At 42.5% G+C, this 18,201-nt stretch overlaps 1 protein-coding gene across 2 annotated transcripts; it reads right to left on the bottom strand.

The window, feature by feature from the left end:
- Positions 1–6,225: 6,225 nt before the first annotated feature.
- On the bottom strand, positions 6,226–13,888 carry LOC106020791 (interferon-induced protein with tetratricopeptide repeats 1). Of its 2 annotated transcripts, XM_040745248.1 has the most exons (3): positions 13,732–13,875; positions 11,584–11,756; positions 6,226–8,214 (listed from the first exon to the last, which is right to left on the bottom strand). In XM_040745248.1, the coding sequence occupies exons 2-3, from the start codon at positions 11,661–11,663 to the stop codon at positions 6,828–6,830; spliced, it is 1,467 nt and encodes a 488-aa protein (XP_040601182.1). In that variant the 5' UTR covers positions 11,664–11,756; positions 13,732–13,875; the 3' UTR covers positions 6,226–6,827. The 2 variants fall into 2 exon arrangements, with proteins under 2 accessions (XP_040601182.1, XP_012965798.3); XM_013110344.3 differs by lacking the exon at positions 11,584–11,756 and having other exon boundaries at positions 13,732–13,888.
- Between the last annotated feature and the right edge of the window lie 4,313 nt (positions 13,889–18,201).

The following is an 18,201-nucleotide window of genomic DNA, read 5'->3' on the forward strand; positions in this document are numbered from 1 at the left end:
TGTTTAAAAATATACGTGAGATTGAGAGAGAAAATGAAATGGCAAAGTGGTAAATAAATACAAAAGCTGGCGTTGTGGTGGCACACGCCGGTAAGATATACTCCAGAGGCAGAGGCAAGCGGATTTCAAAAGAGAAACCCTGTCTCAGAGAAAAATAAATTAAAATAAATAAAGTAATAATATATAAATAAATAAACCACATAAAGATGGAAAATACACAGAGAGTCTGGATACTGTAAGCTATTATGTTTTTCAGTTTTTTGATTACTCAGGAAGGAACTGCTAAAGTACACTTGATTATAAATGCTGCTGAATTAATCCAACTTCTGTCTTTTAAAAATGCCTTGACTTCAAAATTTAAGTATAAGGATATGTTACTTGGGAAAAGAGTTTTAGTTTATGTTTCCACAGAAAATGAAAAGCTGAGGATTCCTTCCAGGCTTCTGTGGTTTGACGAACCAAGACCCCCGGAAGCAGTGGACCAGGTGTTCTAACAATTGAGACGGCTAAGATGATGCAGCTTTACAGACCCCAAAAATACGGACTTATACAGGTTTCTGAGTTTTGTCATGATCTCCATGGTATGAACAGCGCCCCCTTCCAGCATGAAGCAGTTTGGAATGAGCGACGTCCTAATTCCCATCTTGTTTATAAATCTTTGTTTTCATTTAAATGGGGTTGTTTATAATTGGCTAGTGATCACAGCCAATCTTTTTTAATGGAAAAAAGGGGAATTATGGTATGGGTATTGTTTTTCATTTATTGATACAAATTCAAGGTCAATTTTGTGATATGTATATTTCTCCTCTTGATTAAGTATTGTGCTTATACTGATCTTTTAAAACGTAATGCATAATTGAATACAGACTATAGTTACTTATAACAGAATTTATAGTTAGGTTAGTTAGGTTTTCTAGATATACAGAAATATATTTGAGATAGATAGACAGTCTTCAAACCTTTCAAAGACCTTCAGAAAATGGCATTTAAAATGGTTAGGGTTTTTCTTGACAATGAGAAATGTCTGCTCCTGGCAGCACCAATTATGTCTGAGAGGAAGATGGGCATCGAAGAAACTCATTATGGAGTTTGCTTTCAACATGGCAAGGTTACCTGTCGCGCCTGCTGTGCGGCCTGCATCCGAGAATGTAGCGAGGTGGTCGGGATAGATGACACAGAGACCGGTTGGTTGCTTTAAGAAAACTTTATGCTTCCCAAGTCAGCTTAGGAGGAGACCCCAGTCCGCTTAGGAGAGCTCTCAGGAGAAGACTCTCTAAGAAAAAGGAGCTTCCCTTTTTAAGGACTTCTGCCATTCATCTACATACCATTCTTTCCTCCTGGCTGGTGGTCTAATCTCCGGCCCCAGAATCGGGGAGACACCACAGGGAAACAGGAAGAAGCATCTAGCCATAGGGGGTGTGAAAGGCATGGTATTTCAGTGAGCAAGCCCTATCTGAGCCCTAAAGCACTGAATTGTTTTCAGTAAACATTACATAGATGCCTGCTCCCAGGCCGAAGGGGAAGTGGGTTTCTGCTCAAGGTCTGGTGTCCCCACAATTCACCCCTTTTTATTTTTAAATGAGGCACTCCTGTCTTAGGTCAAGCAGGGTCACCCTCCCTGGCCCGTCTTTGGGGGACCTTGAACCCCTGTTAGGTGGGAGTGGGTCTTCCCCACAGGTTGCCCGTCTTTGAAGTAGCCCCACCCTTAAAATCATTTGTAATAAGGCTTTATGGCTATCGGGATTGCCATGGGCTAAGGCACTTTGAACTCAGCATGAAGCCAGAATGCCTACTGCCACTGTTACCATTCCTAGGACCCCCACTGACATAGCGCCTCTCTGTCACCTGCCCATCCCCAGATCTGGGCCTTAGCATTCTACCACCAGCCTTTCTTTGCTACAAGGGTGATTTATAGTTACAATTTGACGGTCAAAACAGTGATAAAGTTTACAATCATTTTAAGATCTACTTAGGAAAGCATTAGAGAGTGCACTTGCACAGATACATTAGGTACAATCATTGATGTTACACATGTAGCATTATAAAAAATATGAACAAGAGGCTTGTTGCACTATTAACAGAGTACCAATTTGTTCCTGTGGTGATGTAGTCTGTAGATTTAATGTCAGTAGTATCAGCCGAACATGCAACCCGAGTAAAAGTCTTTTTGTCGCACCAGGACAAACCACATTTCTCCAGAAAAACACACTGATTCCAGAAACAGGAACTACCAAGTCTGATATTTCAAGTGACCATGTCCTGTTCAAATACTGAAAAGAGGCTTTTGCCACTCATCACAGTCCATACCAATGTCCAAATGTTTTAAATGGGTCTTTTTTCCCCCAAAGGGAAAAGCTGGCAAAATGAATTTTGTTGTTTTAAGGTGTATCAAAGGCTAGCTGCTAATCTTCCGGTTTTGTTGGCTTTGGGATGAAAACTCACGGGTCCAGGAGGTTGATGTAGCAAGCCTGATGAGACACTGGAAATCTCAAACTGACTGTTTTATTTCTTTCTCGGGCTGTAGATTTGATGACATCAAGGGTCAGGAACACTGATTTAGGAGATCTCGAACTGGCTTTGTGGGAACACCAGACCTTGAGCAGAGACCCACTTCCCCTTCTGCCTGGGAGTAGGCAGCTGTAAGACAATGTTTACTAAAAACAATACAATGCCCGGGGCAATAAGTTCCTGGAAAAGGCCTGCCCACAGAAACCACCCTGACCTCGACCTTGTCCAAAGACTAATCGCCCCTTCTGCCACGCCCAGATCAGTTTCTGGGGTCAGAGCAGAACCAGCCAGGGTAGAGGAGAGAGCAGAAGCTTCTCTGGTGGGAGCCTTTCTTGGGAAGTTTTCTTGAACCTTTTTTGGGGCCTGTTTAAAGTTTTCTTTACATTGTTGAACAAGTCTCTGTGTTGTCAATCCCTGACACCCTCCGCACGTTCTCGGACACAGGCCGCGCAGCAGACGCGACAGGCTTGAGCAGGCTCCCACGGTCTCAGGTCCAGTTTTCTCTGCTCCATGCATCTCACCAGATGTTGTGACCGCTACTGAAGCTTTATTCTTTTCCTGTAAGAAAACATAAACATGCCCTCGACCCCAAATTAGGGTCTTCTCTACTGTCTAGTGTATGGATGTTTCCATTTGGCCTGAGTAATAGTTATTTAACTTTCATTATGTCAGAATCTGTCTGAAGCAGATTCCTCACTGGCATTTACATTTTAAAAATTTTTAAATGAGGAGTGGATTATTTAATGAATCATGTGGGGACTGGGGACATTACTCCCCCTTTTATTTTTAAATTTTGTTTGAACTGTTGAAGTTGGACCATAACAGTAGAAGGATTTGTCTACCCTCCTTAGTCAACTATCTAGGTGAATTGGGATCACTATTGAAAGTATTAGTAGATGTCCTTTAAAAGGGACATAACCATTAAGTACCTTTGAGAATCATTTAAGGATTGTAAACTATACTATGTCCCAAATAGTCCTTTGTTTTTTTTTTCTAACCTGTAGCTCTCACTAGCTGACAAGGCCTCATTTGCATCTGAGCTGACAAGGCCTAATTTGCATCTACACAGACACCTTTGGGGGTGGGGGCCTGCCAAAGCAGCAGGACAGTTCCCTGAAAAAAAAAAACCTCTCTCTCTCTCTCTCTCTCTCTCTCTCTCTCTCTCTCTCTCTCTCTGTCTGACTGGTTCTGAGGGCTTAACTTGAATTTTTTGTTAAAATATTAACCGACTGACTGGATGTTTCTTTTGGCTATATCTAAATCGATTTAGGTAGTTTTTAACTGTTTGAAGGGATTTAAGTATCCCTTTAATCATATCCAAGGCAATTAGAACAGTTGCTTTTGTCAACATTCACGCATTTACATTTCACACTTCATACATACTGACGTGGCCACGTCCATACACACAGACCATGCATACATATCTCTCCTTGCCTAGGTTATGATTAGTTTGTTGAACTGAAACTTCTTTAACAGAACAACTCTAGTCAATCTTTGAATTAAAACAAAAGGTTGAAAAAGTCCTGTATGTCCCTTGTCATTTCTTCATTAGAGAAGTTTGGAGCTACACTCAGGGGCTACAGCCATACCCACTCCTTGTAATTCTGTAGATGCAAAGTGGAAAGGCCAGGCTTTTGCCAAAAGTTTTTAGAGATGACTCACAAAATTGACCTTAAATTTGTATCAATAACCTACCCCATATAAATGTAACCAAACATTTTTATTTTATATACCTTTGTCTTTTTCTTTACTGAATACTAACATCTCACTTATTAACTTTACCAATTTTTTTTTTAATTTACCCATCTTTAATCTATCCTCCCATTGAGGATGATCCTCCAATCCACCCTCCAACTGAGGGCAACTTCTTATCTTAGGTTCCCTTTTTTTCCTGACCTTTGTTAGGTGAGGACCTAGACATTTAATCCAATCCACCCTTTAACTGAGGGTGATCTCTTAGGTTCCCTTTTTTTTTCCTGACCTTTGTCAGGCAAGGGCCTAAACATTTAATCCAATCCACCCTTCAACTGAGGGTGATCTCTTAGGTTCCCTTTCTTTAGTGACCTTTGTCAGGCAAGGTCCTAAACATTTAATCTGGTACCCCTAGCTTGATATCCCCTTTTTAATACATACTTATAGCCTTACTTGTTGGCTATCCTTTTAGATCTCTGAGTTTTCCTTTACTTTCCTGACCTTAGTGGATCAGGTGAAAGACTGGCCTTATTTATTAACTTCACCAATTTTTTAAATTTATCTATCTTTAATCCATTCTCCCATTGAGGATGATTTTCCAATCCACCCTCCGAGGGCAACTTCTTAGGTTTCGCTTTTCTTTTTTTGACCTTTGTTAGGCAAAGGCCTAGACATTTAATTTGGTACCCCTAGCTTGGTACCCCCTTTTTAATACATCCTTACTTATAGCCTTACTTGTTGGCCAGTCTTTTAAATCTCTCAGTTTTTCTTTACTTTCCTGACCTCAGTGGATCAGGTGAAAGACTGGAGATTTTTTATTTTATTTCTTATTTTACCCTCCTTTTTTTTTAAACTGAGTTTCTCTCTATCCTTTTGGAGGCTGTCCTGGAACTTGCTCTATATACAAGGATGGCCTCCATCCTACCTACCTTTGTCTCTCGAGTGTTGGGATTAAAGGCATATGCCACCAACACCCGACTCTAAAGATCATAGTGAACATCCTTCCAATCTGGGACATTTAAGTATCCCCCAGTAATGAACCATGGACTCGCACATTCAATCCATTTTAAAAAACCTTCCAAGGTTTTAGACTTTACTGTAGTCCCATGTCCTTCAAGTAACTTTTTAACTTGATACTGTAATTCAAGCTTCCCAGAACTATTCCCCATGGTTTCTTTTCTTTTTTTTCCCCAATCTTTCCCTGGCCAGAAAAAGAGACGAACCAGCTCACTTACCTCGCTTTCATGATCTCGGTGGGATCCTCCAATTGTCGCACCTGCTGTGTGGCCTGCATCCAAGAATGTAGCGAGGTGGTCGGGATAGATGACACAGAGACTGGTTGGTTGCTTTAAGAAAACTTTATGCTTCCCAAGTCAGCTTAGGAGGAGACCCCAGTCTGCTTAGCAGAGCTCTCAGGAGAAGTTTCTCTAAGAAAAAGGAGCTTCCCTTTTTAAGGACTTCTGCCATTCATCTACATACCATTCTTTCCTCCTGGCTGGTGGTTTAATCTCTGGCCCCAGAATCAGGGAGACACCACAGGGGGCGGGGACAGGAAGAGGCATCTAGCCTTAGGAGGAGTGAAAGGCATGGTATTTCAGTGAGCAAGCCCTTATCTGAGCCCTATGAAGAGCTTTAAAGCACTGAATTGTTTTCAGTAAACATTACACAGATGCCTGCTCCCAGGCCGAAAGGGGAAGTGGGTTTCTGCTCAAGGTCTGGTGTCCCCACAATTTACTATTGCTCAGGCCTATCTACTGAGGACCTTGTAGTTTTCCAATTGAGGCAGGACCAAGAGACTTCTCCACCCCTACACCCCTGTGTCTAGGCTGGTAAGGTTTCTAACCATATAGGATAGGCTCCACTAAGTCAGTTTATGCATTACTGTTAGGTCTTGGACCCACTGCCAATGGTGTCAACATTGTCTCTGTCACACCTTTGTCATCTACATTAAGGAAGTTTAGTTCAATATTAAGCAGGTTCAACTGCATTCTTTTGAATTGTATTGACAATGTAAACAGAAAGGTCTTTGATTTCCAAGAATTTTATTGAATATATTTTAGGAGAGGATAAAAGCATAATATACAAAAACATTATCAGTGACACAGATAATTTGGAAAAAGCTTAGTCTTCCTCAGTCTATAAGGTCCCAGAAAGTTTCCTTTGCTTTATTTACATTGCCCAAATTTAAGATTCATATTACTGTGAATAATTTATCAGTAAGGTAAAACATCTCCTGCATTCAAACTCTCTCCGTTGATAAATATTGTGCTCTGAAATTATACTGTAGTAAGAGATTCTGATGACCTAAAAAAGAAATCTTAGAGAAAACATCTTTGTCCAGGACATTGGCAGGCAGAGGGTAAAAGTTACAGACATAAGGAAAAGGGATCTGTGATCACTCAGCTCAAAGCAGAAATCGGTCTTGGTCATTAAGTGAACAGGACTTGTGGGGATGGACATTCCTTCTAGATCTAACAACCACAATGAGTGGTGAGAAAGAGGTGGCAGGAGCAAATGCATTAGGAACTTGGCATTTCAGCAAGCTATGCAGTTCTGGAGACAGCTTCAGGAAGGAGAGCAGCAACCCTCAGTGATGACTACATCAACTTCACAGAGTACAGCTGCATTCAAAACTCAGGGTTCACTGCCCCAGTGAGCCTCAGGGCCCTCTCATAGCACAGCAGAGCCTCCTGCATGTTCCCTCTCAGTTTGTGGACTAACCCAAGGAGGCCAATGCTCTCCACAGGTAGAACATTTTGGTCAGCACGTCTTTCAGCCACTTTCTCCAAAGCTGTGAGAAGTTTCCTCCAGACAAAGGTCTTTTCTCCCATCTTTAAACCTTTCAAATAGTGGGTGATCGCCTTGTCTTCTGATTTCTGATGAAATTGCTGGTAACAGCCATAGCGGAAATGCACATCCTGCTCTATGTGATAATCACTGTGAGTCATGTTCAGAACCTTCTGGAAATTTGCCTCTGCTTCTTCGTATTGGTGAATATCTGCCTGCACTTGAGCCATGCAAATATATGCCATCTCAAATGTGGATTTCAGTTCCACAGTCCTTTGAAATTCACAAATGGCCTGTTGTGCCAATTCCTGCCAGTTTTCCTGCCTTCTGAGCTGCCTGTTTCTGGATGTCTTCATTTGGATCATTTGTTGCCTGTAGCACAGCCCTATTTGGTAATGCAGATAGGCAGAATCAGGTGATGCCTGCAAGGCCCTGTGTAGGAGATCTAGAGCTTTGTCTATGCAGCCTTTCCTTCGGTAATACTTGGCTGCATAGCGAAAGACGTAGGTTTGGCAGGATGTGCTGCTGAGAGCTTCTCTAATGTGTGTTTCTGCTTCAGCTGTTTCTCCCCCATCCTGAAGCTTCAGGGCAAGATAAACTTTTAGATACGGATCTCCTGGATTTAACCTGACAGCCTTCCTGAGGGGTTCCAGAGAAATACAGTCCTCATCAAAGTCTACACGATAGGTTGCAACAGCATAGCCAGTGTTGTATTCAGGGTTTTCAGGATCCACTTCCAGAGCCTTTGCAAAGCAGGCCATGGCTCGTCTATAATTCTGTCCTCCACACTTCAGCAAGGCCCAGCCTTCCTCACAGTCCATCTCGGCACACTCCATCCTGTAGCGGAAGGGGCTTGCAAATTCTTTGCAAGTGTTCTCCACCTTGTCCAGGTAGGTCCGGGCTTCTGCCAAGCTGCCCCTGTGGTAATGCACCCAGGCACAGTTGCCCCAGGTCACCAGGCTTCTCTTGTCCAGCTGCTCCCTCTGGGTCAAGGCTTCTGCTTCTTTCAAGCTCTGCAGGGCTTCCTCATGCTGGCCTTTCAGGTGCCTCACGTAGGCCAGCAGGTTGTGCATCCGCACTGGGTTATTGATGTCTAGGAACTCAAGCTCCTCCCAGATTCTCATTTCCAGATCAGGTATGTCAATGTCTTCAATCAGCAGTCCCCATGTGAAGTGGCATCTCAGCTGAAGCAGCTTCTCCTCCACCTGGGCATCACCAGCATGGTCTCTGTGACAAAGAAGCAGGATGGTTTGTCATGTGAGAAATGAGCAGAAATTGACACCAAGCAAAGCACATTTTACAACCTTCTTCTCTTTTCTGAAAATCTGACATTTTGTTCCTTTAGAAGTTCTTGGTTTTTTTTTTTCATATCAATTCCTCTGCTCCATTTATTTGAACTGCCAGAAAGTCCTTGTGCATTCTTGTACGCACACTTGGACTTATGATCTTAGAGGATAAGTTAATCATTTCAGTCAAGACTGGACATAGTCACACAAGTATAGACACGCAAACATACATGTCAGACTCCTGCCCTGAGGTTTGGAACCCTAAAAAACCATTCCTCCTTTCCCACTGTCTTTGAGTCCTATGTGTAAAAGTGTGTTCCACCTAGCCTGACCTAAATAGAATCTGTCCATGCTGTAAAATCCGAATTTGGAGGAAAAGTCATCGCAAAGTCTACCCTTTCATTTGAGACACAAACAAGGTGCTGGTATGTTGTGACAAATAGGCTGTTTCTGGCTTGTGACACTAAAGACTTGACAGTTCTCTGGATCCTTTTTCTCTGGGCATATTTGGTGGCAGACTTCTACGGACTGACCAACTTTACTGTCCTCTCCTGTGGTTACATGCAATCCCTGACTTTTTAAATGTTTATTCAAACTTCATGCATTTTCTTGTCTTCTTATAAAGCAGTACAAACACTTCCTGAATGTATATCACAGCATGACTCAGTATCAATCATACCACACCCATCTGTGAAGTGGGAATGACATCAGTATTCCCATTTCTGTTATTTGGGGTTGGGGATTAGTGAGGCTATGAATGTAAAATATACCATAAACTCTATGGGAGTTTTCTTCACTTCTATCAGTGTTAAGAATAACAGGTAGAATTTAGTCACTCAGATTTTGTGTAGGTACCCCATTGCAAACAGCTTTGAATCGTCCCATGGCGGCAAGACACAGAGGATATTGGTTCTGTGGTAGTTGTCTTTACTGCAGACTACAGATGCCATTTTGCTTAAATAAGCTAACTCTGACTTTGAATTGTTCAGATGCCAAGAAGAGTAGCAGTAGGTGTGATACCCAGTTGGGTCTTTACCCTAAAAGAGCAGTCTCGCTTAGAACCCTTAAGGGTAGACAAACAGAAAATGACAGCCATCTAGACCAAAGTGCTGGGGATGATTGATAGCCCCCCACTGCCTGGTTCACTTTTGCAGTATGAACTTTGTCTTCTTTCTTTCAGTTAAATTCCCACTTATAACCCCACAATAAATCTTCTTTCTGAAAACCTCCAGCTATGGTCCATGAACACCTGTTTTGAATACTACAAGACCAGAATGCAGCACCATAGACTCAAAGGAAGTTTTGTGTGACCAAGCAATATGCTCAAAAATCTCCAAGATGCTCCAGTAATCAAATGTTTTTCATATCATAGAATTGGACTTACTATAGCCTACTATAATCAACACATATAATGCCAGCATGAGTACGCCAGTGAGAGAGTAAGGTAGATGATGGGGTTATAAAAAAAAAAACAAGACAAAACATGATGGCATGGCTGAGTCCTTCTGCCTAGGCTATGAAAGAAAAATCCTATGGGCCCAGTGTCTCACACAACAGAACCTTGTTTTCTGTAACCTAGCAAGTTATAAATGTCAGATCAAACCTTGTCCAAGGCATTCTGGAAAAGGAGATAGAAAATGAAAAGGAAAGTTACTCTTTTTCACTAAAAGTAGAGTCTTAGAACTTAGAATCGGGAAGTAAGTACTTTGAGACAGGGGCTTTGGGGTTACAGAACTACCTATGTTATTAAAGGGAACGCCATTTCTCTACATAAGACCAGAGATAGAGCTCATCTCCAATTCTTTTGAAAATTTCACCAATATGAGTGACAAATTTGAGCTGAATAAGGATGACCACAGTGAACAGGAAACATATCAAACCAGAGAGGGAAAAGCTCATGAAGCCTCAACTGTACATAAGGAACAATGAACAAACTATGGGGCTGGGAGTTGCAGAGGTGGTGTTCCTCAGAGAAGAGCACAGCCATTGGTTGTCCAGTGCCGGATGTCCAACCTTGATCTCAAACATAACAAGAAATATTCTATGGACAGGACATGTTATATTTAGGAGTATATGTGTATGTAGGCACACACACACAAACACACACACACACACACACACACACACACACACGTACGTTTATATATGAAAAAAGGAGGCCATGGATTTTTAGAGCAGCAAGGAGGGTAATATGTGAGGGGCTTGAAAGGGGAAAGGAAGGGGAGAAATGTAATTAGATTCTAATCTCAAAAATAAGCAAAGTATCATGTGGGAGACTGCATTAAGGGAATTAAGGAAAATCAAAAACAAATGTTTAAAGCAGTCATAGCAACCAGCAAATGACTTTACTTTAGGGGCTTTTTCTAAGCCTTGTTCTTTCCATACTCTCCCCTTTACATCTGACATTGTGTGTGTGTGTGTGTGTGTGTGTGTGTGTGTGTGTGTATGTTAGTGTGTAATTCGTGCTAATGCCAAGGCATGCATATGAAGGTGAGAGAGCAGTATTAGGCCCTGGTCTTCACTTGCTTGTTTTTGGAGATGGAAAGCCAAGTGTATTGCAGCTCTTCTCTCAGTAATAGCACTGAGGTTGCAATCCTCATGCTGACCAGACAAGCCCTTTACCAACTGAGCCACCTGTCCAGCACTGTTCTAAGTCTGCAAGTGAAACAATTGTGAAACTTCCTTCTTCCTATCACATGGCAGTTCAGATCTTAAGGAGAGTGAGTTGAGATTGGAAGCCATAGAGAAAGTAGCACCAGTGACCATGAACCAAGCCAAGTTGCAGAGGAACAGTAGCAACCCTTCCTTGCCTAGATTTCAAGGAATGGACAGAGGATGCTTGAAATGTCCTTGATGTACCAACCTGGAGAAGAGACAGGGTTCTTTGTCCATGCCATCTCATGAGCCTCATTGCCCGGTGTTCTTTGGACTGGTTCCTCTGCTAGATAATGTATTTAATTTCTGGAGAACTATGTCTCTGTTTCTGTTTCTAATCATGTGTCACTGGCCTAGTTCATTGAAGCTGGACACCAGAATGTGGATATTTGAAAAGTGCCCCTGCGAATGTTTGTCAGTTGGTCCTGGACTGAGGTCTTGACCTCTAACATTTGATAAACCACACTAGAAAAAGGGAAAGACATTTCTGTTTTCTAAATTTGCCTGTCTGTCTGTATCTCTGTCTGTCTGTCTCTCCCTCTGTCTCCAACTCTCTGTATTTCTCCCTTCTGTCTCTGTGTCTGTCTGTTCAGAGCACAGAGATTCTTGTCCCCACAGAGAAGCACTAAGGAAACCAGAGATGATAAACACTTACGAAGGTCTCTTCAATAGGAGAAATGTATGGCTTGTTTTTCTATCCAGAAGTTTTGAAATAGAGGCCACTTTGGTGATCATTCTGTCTGTAGAGCCAGAAAATACTAAGCTTCACAGCAGGACCTGAGATGACCAATAGTCTAGGTGATCTTTATGGCCAGAGTCTCCCCCAACCTGAAAAATCAGGGTGAGAGGTGGCTAATACACCAAATAAACTCTATGCTATTTGTATGACTGACACCACACCAAATTCTCTTCTGGATAATACATGGAACCTATCTCTACAACCCATCTTCTTAGAAGAAGTGAAATGGACTTGGAGTTGAGATTCGATGTAATTATGCCTCCTTGTGTGCAATGGATTGTATTGTACTGGGGAACAGTTTGTTCCAAATTGTACTGCCCTTAAATATACTTACAGCACACTACTTGGGGTTAGACTCCAGGAGTGTGAACAACACTGGCTAAAAAATCTGGGTTCAACCGTTTTCCTTCTTGCCTCATGCAGATGGTTACTCTACCCCCATGGCATTTGCAGAGACCCCAATATTTGTCCTTTCCTGATTCTTTCTGTCTCTCACAGAAAGTGCGAAATGCATGGGTAATCCTTTCCTTCCAGGGAACTTAAAAATGATGGACAGATTTCTGTAGGAAGAGTAATTATGGACCAAGGTCATCAGTTTCAACCCTGTCTGTCTTTGCTTTCCTTGCTTACAGCAGCCCACAGCTAGAATTAGAGATTATGGCAACCTCTTTTGGGAAATAAAGCCATTGGAGGGCAGCTCCAATGTCCTGGGAACCTGCCTTGACTAGGCTCACCAGGGTCATCAGGCTCACCAGGCTCCTTCTGGGGATCTGTGTCCCAAGAGGGAGGCACAGCCCTTGTGCATGAGCTCTTGTAGCAGGATAGCTGAGCAGCACAGAGGCAGCAGCCATCTTTGTGGGCAACATGAACAGGGAAGAGCCAGGACCCCACTGCCCACGTGGTTGCTCAGGATCCCAGTGCAGATGGAGAGCTCCAGCATTTCTCATGCTGCAGGCACTCATTTGCACAACATTGTCCTAGCCACCGGCTGGAGAGATGGGGTTTGGAGACCCAGGAACAGCTTTGTCACTGACCCATTGACCATGACTGTCACCTGACATGTCTTACTGCATCATGCTCTCTAGTTCACTTCGTTCCACAGTTGTTGCTGTGGATTTTTTTTCACTGTGATCTCTGTGTTCTGTCTCATCCTATAACAGCAGCTCTCAGCCTCCTCCGTACTCATTTACTATAAATGGTTTTATGTTGAAGGACATACGAATAGTTGCCAAAGTGTGGAAACAATCACTGTAGTACTACATTTGAGGGAAAACAACTCCACTGGATGGCACCTTAAACCTGAAGGGGAATTTCAAACATAGACATTTACATAAATAACACTCCCCACCATGCTTAGTATTTTTCTCTGTTATATGTATATGTGTTTAAATATGCATTCATATATATGTATATGCACACATACATGCAAATGTATTTGGGTATATTTAGTTTCTTGTGGGAAAGCCTTAAATATCTCTCATCAAATATAATAGAATTTCTACTTTTTTGTCTTTCTTTGGGGGACAGAAAACATATATCCTGTCCATTGGTTAATCCAGTCGAGGGTAGAAAGAAATCACCTGTCACAGAAAACTCGAAAGCATCTCAAAAGATATTGGTGTCAATTGGGTTCATCCCAGGAAAATGAGGGACTGGGGGTCAGAAGCTGGGCAGGAGGACACTCATAGCAGCAGCTTCTTCTTTTGAGCTACAGAAGTGGGTAGAGCAGTGCCTTGTCCAATCCTGTAGGTTTCAATGATAATTCTCTCCTTCAGTGAAATGAGCATGCTAAAGTCTCCCCCAGATATTTTGAACTGCACATGTGAGACAGCCTTAAAAACTAAAATAAGCCTCCTTTCTCCCTTCCAGCCCCATGGCCACATAACTACCATTAAGCAAAATCCTTAGATGCTGAGGACAATTAGCATCCTTGTTCCCTTTTCTTCAGCAGAAATAGAATACAGAGACCAGAACTAGGAATATAAGCAGACTCAGAAAGACCTGGCCACAAACATATGTCTGTGTCCTGGGTTCACTCATACTGCAGAACAGGGAAATCCTTACCCCATGGTTGCTGTGAAGGTGGTAGCAGTTGACTGGGTTTTCAACAGGATAGGGCTCCTCAGAATCCCACCTTGAAGCTCTGCTATCTGGGGGACTTTCTCACTGCCTGGACTCATATAAAGGCTGGGAAGCAGTTCTGTGAGCTGTGATAAGTTCTTGCTGTCACCACTAGGAAACTGAAACTTGAAAGTGAAACTGAAACTTGCTGACTTCTCAGGAAAACTGAAACTTTTTTTTCTTTTTTTTCTTTTTTTTTTTTTTTTTGGTTTTTACGAGACAGGGTTTCTCTATTGTTTTGGAGGCTGTCGTCCAGCCCAGCCTCAAACTCACAGAGATCCTCCTGCCTCTAGGAAAACTGAAACCTAAAGGGAATTGCTCTTCCTGCCCTCTCTGAACTGATGGGGAGAAGCCTCTGAAACAGACAGACATGTCAGTTCTACTGTGCTGTCCAGAGAGAGACATCCTGGGGGTTAATGGAGGTGATGTGGACATAAGGGACCCAGACTGGCATCTTCACAACACGATTGTTCCTTAGTAAAAAGAACTGAAGTTCTTCAGTCTTCCCTTAGAAATGAGACTATACTCAGGGGGCACTGGTTGTTTTAGGAGTTGATAAGGTGATAATGGGGGAGTTTGGTGATGGAAGAGTCCATCTGCAGGTCAGGTCCCCTGCAGTCTGCAAATGGTCCATAGCAGCTTCTTGGTGTATTTATCCTAATGAAATTCTGCAGGTGTCATCTTCTAAGCCAGTTCCCTCTGTAGAGTTTGTCAGTCTTCCTAAGACTTTAGGAGTTAACCCTTCATTAACCTGGCCAATTTTCCAGTCCCTACTACCATGAGGGTTGTTTTCTGTTACCTTCTCCTGAGGTTTGTGCTTGTAAAGGGATCTGCCATCTGTCCCAGCCCCATAAACAAGAAGCAAGCATGGAATCAAAAAAGAGTGCTGTATACACTGCCTTGGTGCTAATCTATCCTAAAGGCTGAGACCACTCTAGGCAACCGCAGAAGGCAGGACTCAGATTGGTTCAAGTCAAGGTAAGGGTCTCTCTGTTGTCTTGGTTTTCCTGGTTACCCTGCTGTCTCAGTCCATTGGTGTCTAGTTCCTTAGTCTGGCCATTGATCCCTGTCTCCACAAACACAGCTCATCCTTCATACCTTTTATGGTCCAGTCTGTATTAGCTGCAGAGGCCATCTTTTCCAGACTAATGCCTTGGGGCACAGATGTCCGATGCTGAGTGGGGGAGTGTGGACATGGTATAGGCTAAGTACCCAATGGCTTTAAGATGAGACAGACACATCTGGTCATATTAGGAGGGTTCTCATTCAATACTGAGGACCAGAGTTTATTGTTTCATCATATTAAGTAGCCATCCAAAGGTGGGGGCAGTGGCAGAAGAGACTTATTATCATGTATAAAAGGCTAATAATAAATATTTTCTTTAATCCTAGAGACACTCCTTAGTAGCATGTACTCAACCCTCAGGTACCCCACATCAGTATGTCTCACTATATCTCAAGGTGGGTGTAGATTCGCCCTGACCCAAGTCTTTTGTTATTAAGAACAGTAGTCATTCCCCACTGAGCCCAAGCCATCCAGAGGTAATCAGCCAACATCCAAAAGACAATAGAATTTCTTAACTCTCAGAACTCATAGCCAGATGAAACATATTTCTAAAATATTACGTTGGTCCGGACATTTCCCCCTTATTAAATTAGAAAAATAATACCCGTGCTTCTGCCACAGGACAGACAGCTGTTCCTCTCTTATGTGGTCTTCTTCAACCTACCAGTATTTGCCTGTCCTGGACTCATGCATTATGTCCTTTGTGCTCGGTTTTAAGTTATTTGGAGGCAAGAAGACTTTACCCATCCCTGATGAAACAGCCTCAGTAACAAAGAACGCTATGGGGTGGAACACAGCTCAATGCCAAGCATCTCTAAGCTAATTTTTCAATGAGATCTCACAAGCAAACTTGATATAAATGCCAAGCAACATTTGTGCTCCCACGGCTGCAACAATCTCCTGCAAAAGGAGCAGATGAACCAAGTTAAAATGGGCTTTTGAAACTGGTGTGGGAATGTCTCCGGTGTCTCTGGCTGTATCAAAGTCTAAATCTGCCTTTCTATTTACACATATACCCAAAGACTTATAAAGTACACATCACATTCCTGTCAGAATGAGCTCTGATCTCTTATATCCATAAAAATATGCATAGCATAGCAAAGGCTACAAACATTGACAATTTCAGTATGAGTAGTAACAATAAACAATTCTCATCATTTCAATTTAATCAAAGGATAATAAAATGTTCTCATGACAGGTGGAGTCTGAACAAGTCCACAATTCTGAACTATTTATCTTCCCTATCTAAAGTCGAATGCTCTGCTGGTTTTAAAATTCAAAAATTAAGTTTGAGATATCACAGTCCTTGAATGTTGACTGCAAAACGTTTTGTGCACGTTCAAATGCTGAGGAGGGGCTTTTGCACTTCATCCAGTTGGTAATAGTGTTCAGTTCTCCTAAATGAGTCCTTTTTCAGCAAAGGGAAAACTGGTAAGAAAAAAAAAAGAGTTCTGTGTTTTCAGGTGTGGTAGGGAAACTGCTAGTCAGCCAGTCCTTTGTTGGCTCCAGGATGAAAACTCACAGTTCTAGGAAGTCGATGCTGCAGGCCTGTTGAGAAACTGGAAATCTTGAACTGACTGTTTCGTTTCTTCCTTGGACTGTAGATTCAATGACATCAAGGGTCAGGAACACTGGTTCACCAGGTCTCACTCTAACTGGCTTGGGCAGGCTCCTTTGGTTTCAGATTCTATACTCCATGCACCTCAACAAAATTTCTGGCAGCCACTGAGCTTTGTCCTCTTCCTTTGAGAAAAGACAAACATGCTCTGGACACCAAATTTGGTCCTCTCCACTGTCTAGTGCATGGATCTCAACATTTGACCTGAACAAAAGTCGCTCAAGTTCCATCATGCCAGAATCTGTCTGCGGCAGATTGCTCACTGGCATCCACATTCAAAACATTTAAAATGAAAAGTGCATTATTTAATGCACCATGTGGAGACCAGAAACAAAACTCCCCTCTCTTAATTTTTTGAAGTTGCATTTGCAAGGAGCTATGAGCATGCTCCACAATTCCTTGTCCTTGAGGATTATAAGGAATGCCTGTTTTGTGATCAGTTATCCATTGAGCACAAAATTGCTGAAATGCTTTACTAGAATATTCAGACCCATTGCCTGTTTTTATACTTTTGGAACTCCCATGTAAGCAAAACATTTTTAAATTTTAATTTATCTATTTTTTTTAATTAGAAATAAGCTTGCTTCACATGTCAATCCTAGGTCCCTCTCACTCCCCTCCTCCCACACCCCCCACCAACCCTTTCAACCCACCACCCCATTCCCACTCTGCTCCCCATGGAGGATGAGCCCCTCCATGGGGATCTACAAAATCTGTCATATCATCCAGGGCATAGTCTTTGCCCTCACCCTTGTGTTCAGAATGACAGAGCATCACTCCATATGAAATGGGGTAAAAAAAATCCATTTGTATGCCAGAGATAAATACTGATCTACTACCCAAAGTCCTGTAGATTATCAAGGTCTCCTCACTGACACCCACATTTAGGGATCAGTCCCATGCTGGCCTCGCAGCCCTCAGTCTTGGGTCCCTGAGCTTCCCTTTGTTCAGGTCAGCTGTGTCTGTAGGTGTCACCAGTCCAGTCTTGACACATTTGCTAATGACTCTTCCCTTTCTGCAACTGGGCTCCAGAAGTTCAGGTCAGTGTTTAGCTGTGGGTGTCTGCGTCTGCTTTCATCAGCTACTGGATGAAGGCTTTAAGATGGCATCTAAGGCAGTCATCAATCTCATTATCCGGTAAGGACATTTAAAGTAGGCTCTCCACTATTGCTTAGATTGCCAGTTTGTGTCATCCTTGTACATCTGGAAATTTCACTAGTGTCAGATCTCTTCTCAAACCTATAAAGACTCTCTCTGTTATGGCATCTCTATTCCTGCTCTCCTCTATTCTGTCCTGATTCAGCCTTTCTGCTCACCATGTCATCTTCTCCTCTTCTCTTCATGCCCTCTCCTTCTCCCAGCACCCTCTCCACTCCCACAATGCTCCCAATCAATTCAGGACATCCTCTCTCATTCCCCTTCTCTGGGGTACCATGTAAGCAAAACATATTTAACAGTGACTTATCACATGCTTAGTGGCTTCTCCAGTTTGTGCAATGGCCATGAAGAAGCCAAAATACATATCAATGGCCATGTGCACTTATTTTAACTTCCAAATTCTGCAATATGAGTAACATCCATTTGCCACAAAGGATTAGGAAATAGGCCTCTAGGGTTTACTCCTAAACTAGTTACAGGTAAATATCATGGGCACGCATCACACTGTTTGACAATTTGACAAGCAGTATCTCTAGTTAAACCAAATTGCTTTCTTAGACTTCTGCTATTA

Source organism: Mesocricetus auratus, unplaced genomic scaffold, assembly GCF_017639785.1.
Source record: "Mesocricetus auratus isolate SY011 unplaced genomic scaffold, BCM_Maur_2.0 Super-Scaffold_4256, whole genome shotgun sequence".
Classification (NCBI taxonomy): domain Eukaryota; kingdom Metazoa; phylum Chordata; class Mammalia; order Rodentia; family Cricetidae; genus Mesocricetus; species Mesocricetus auratus.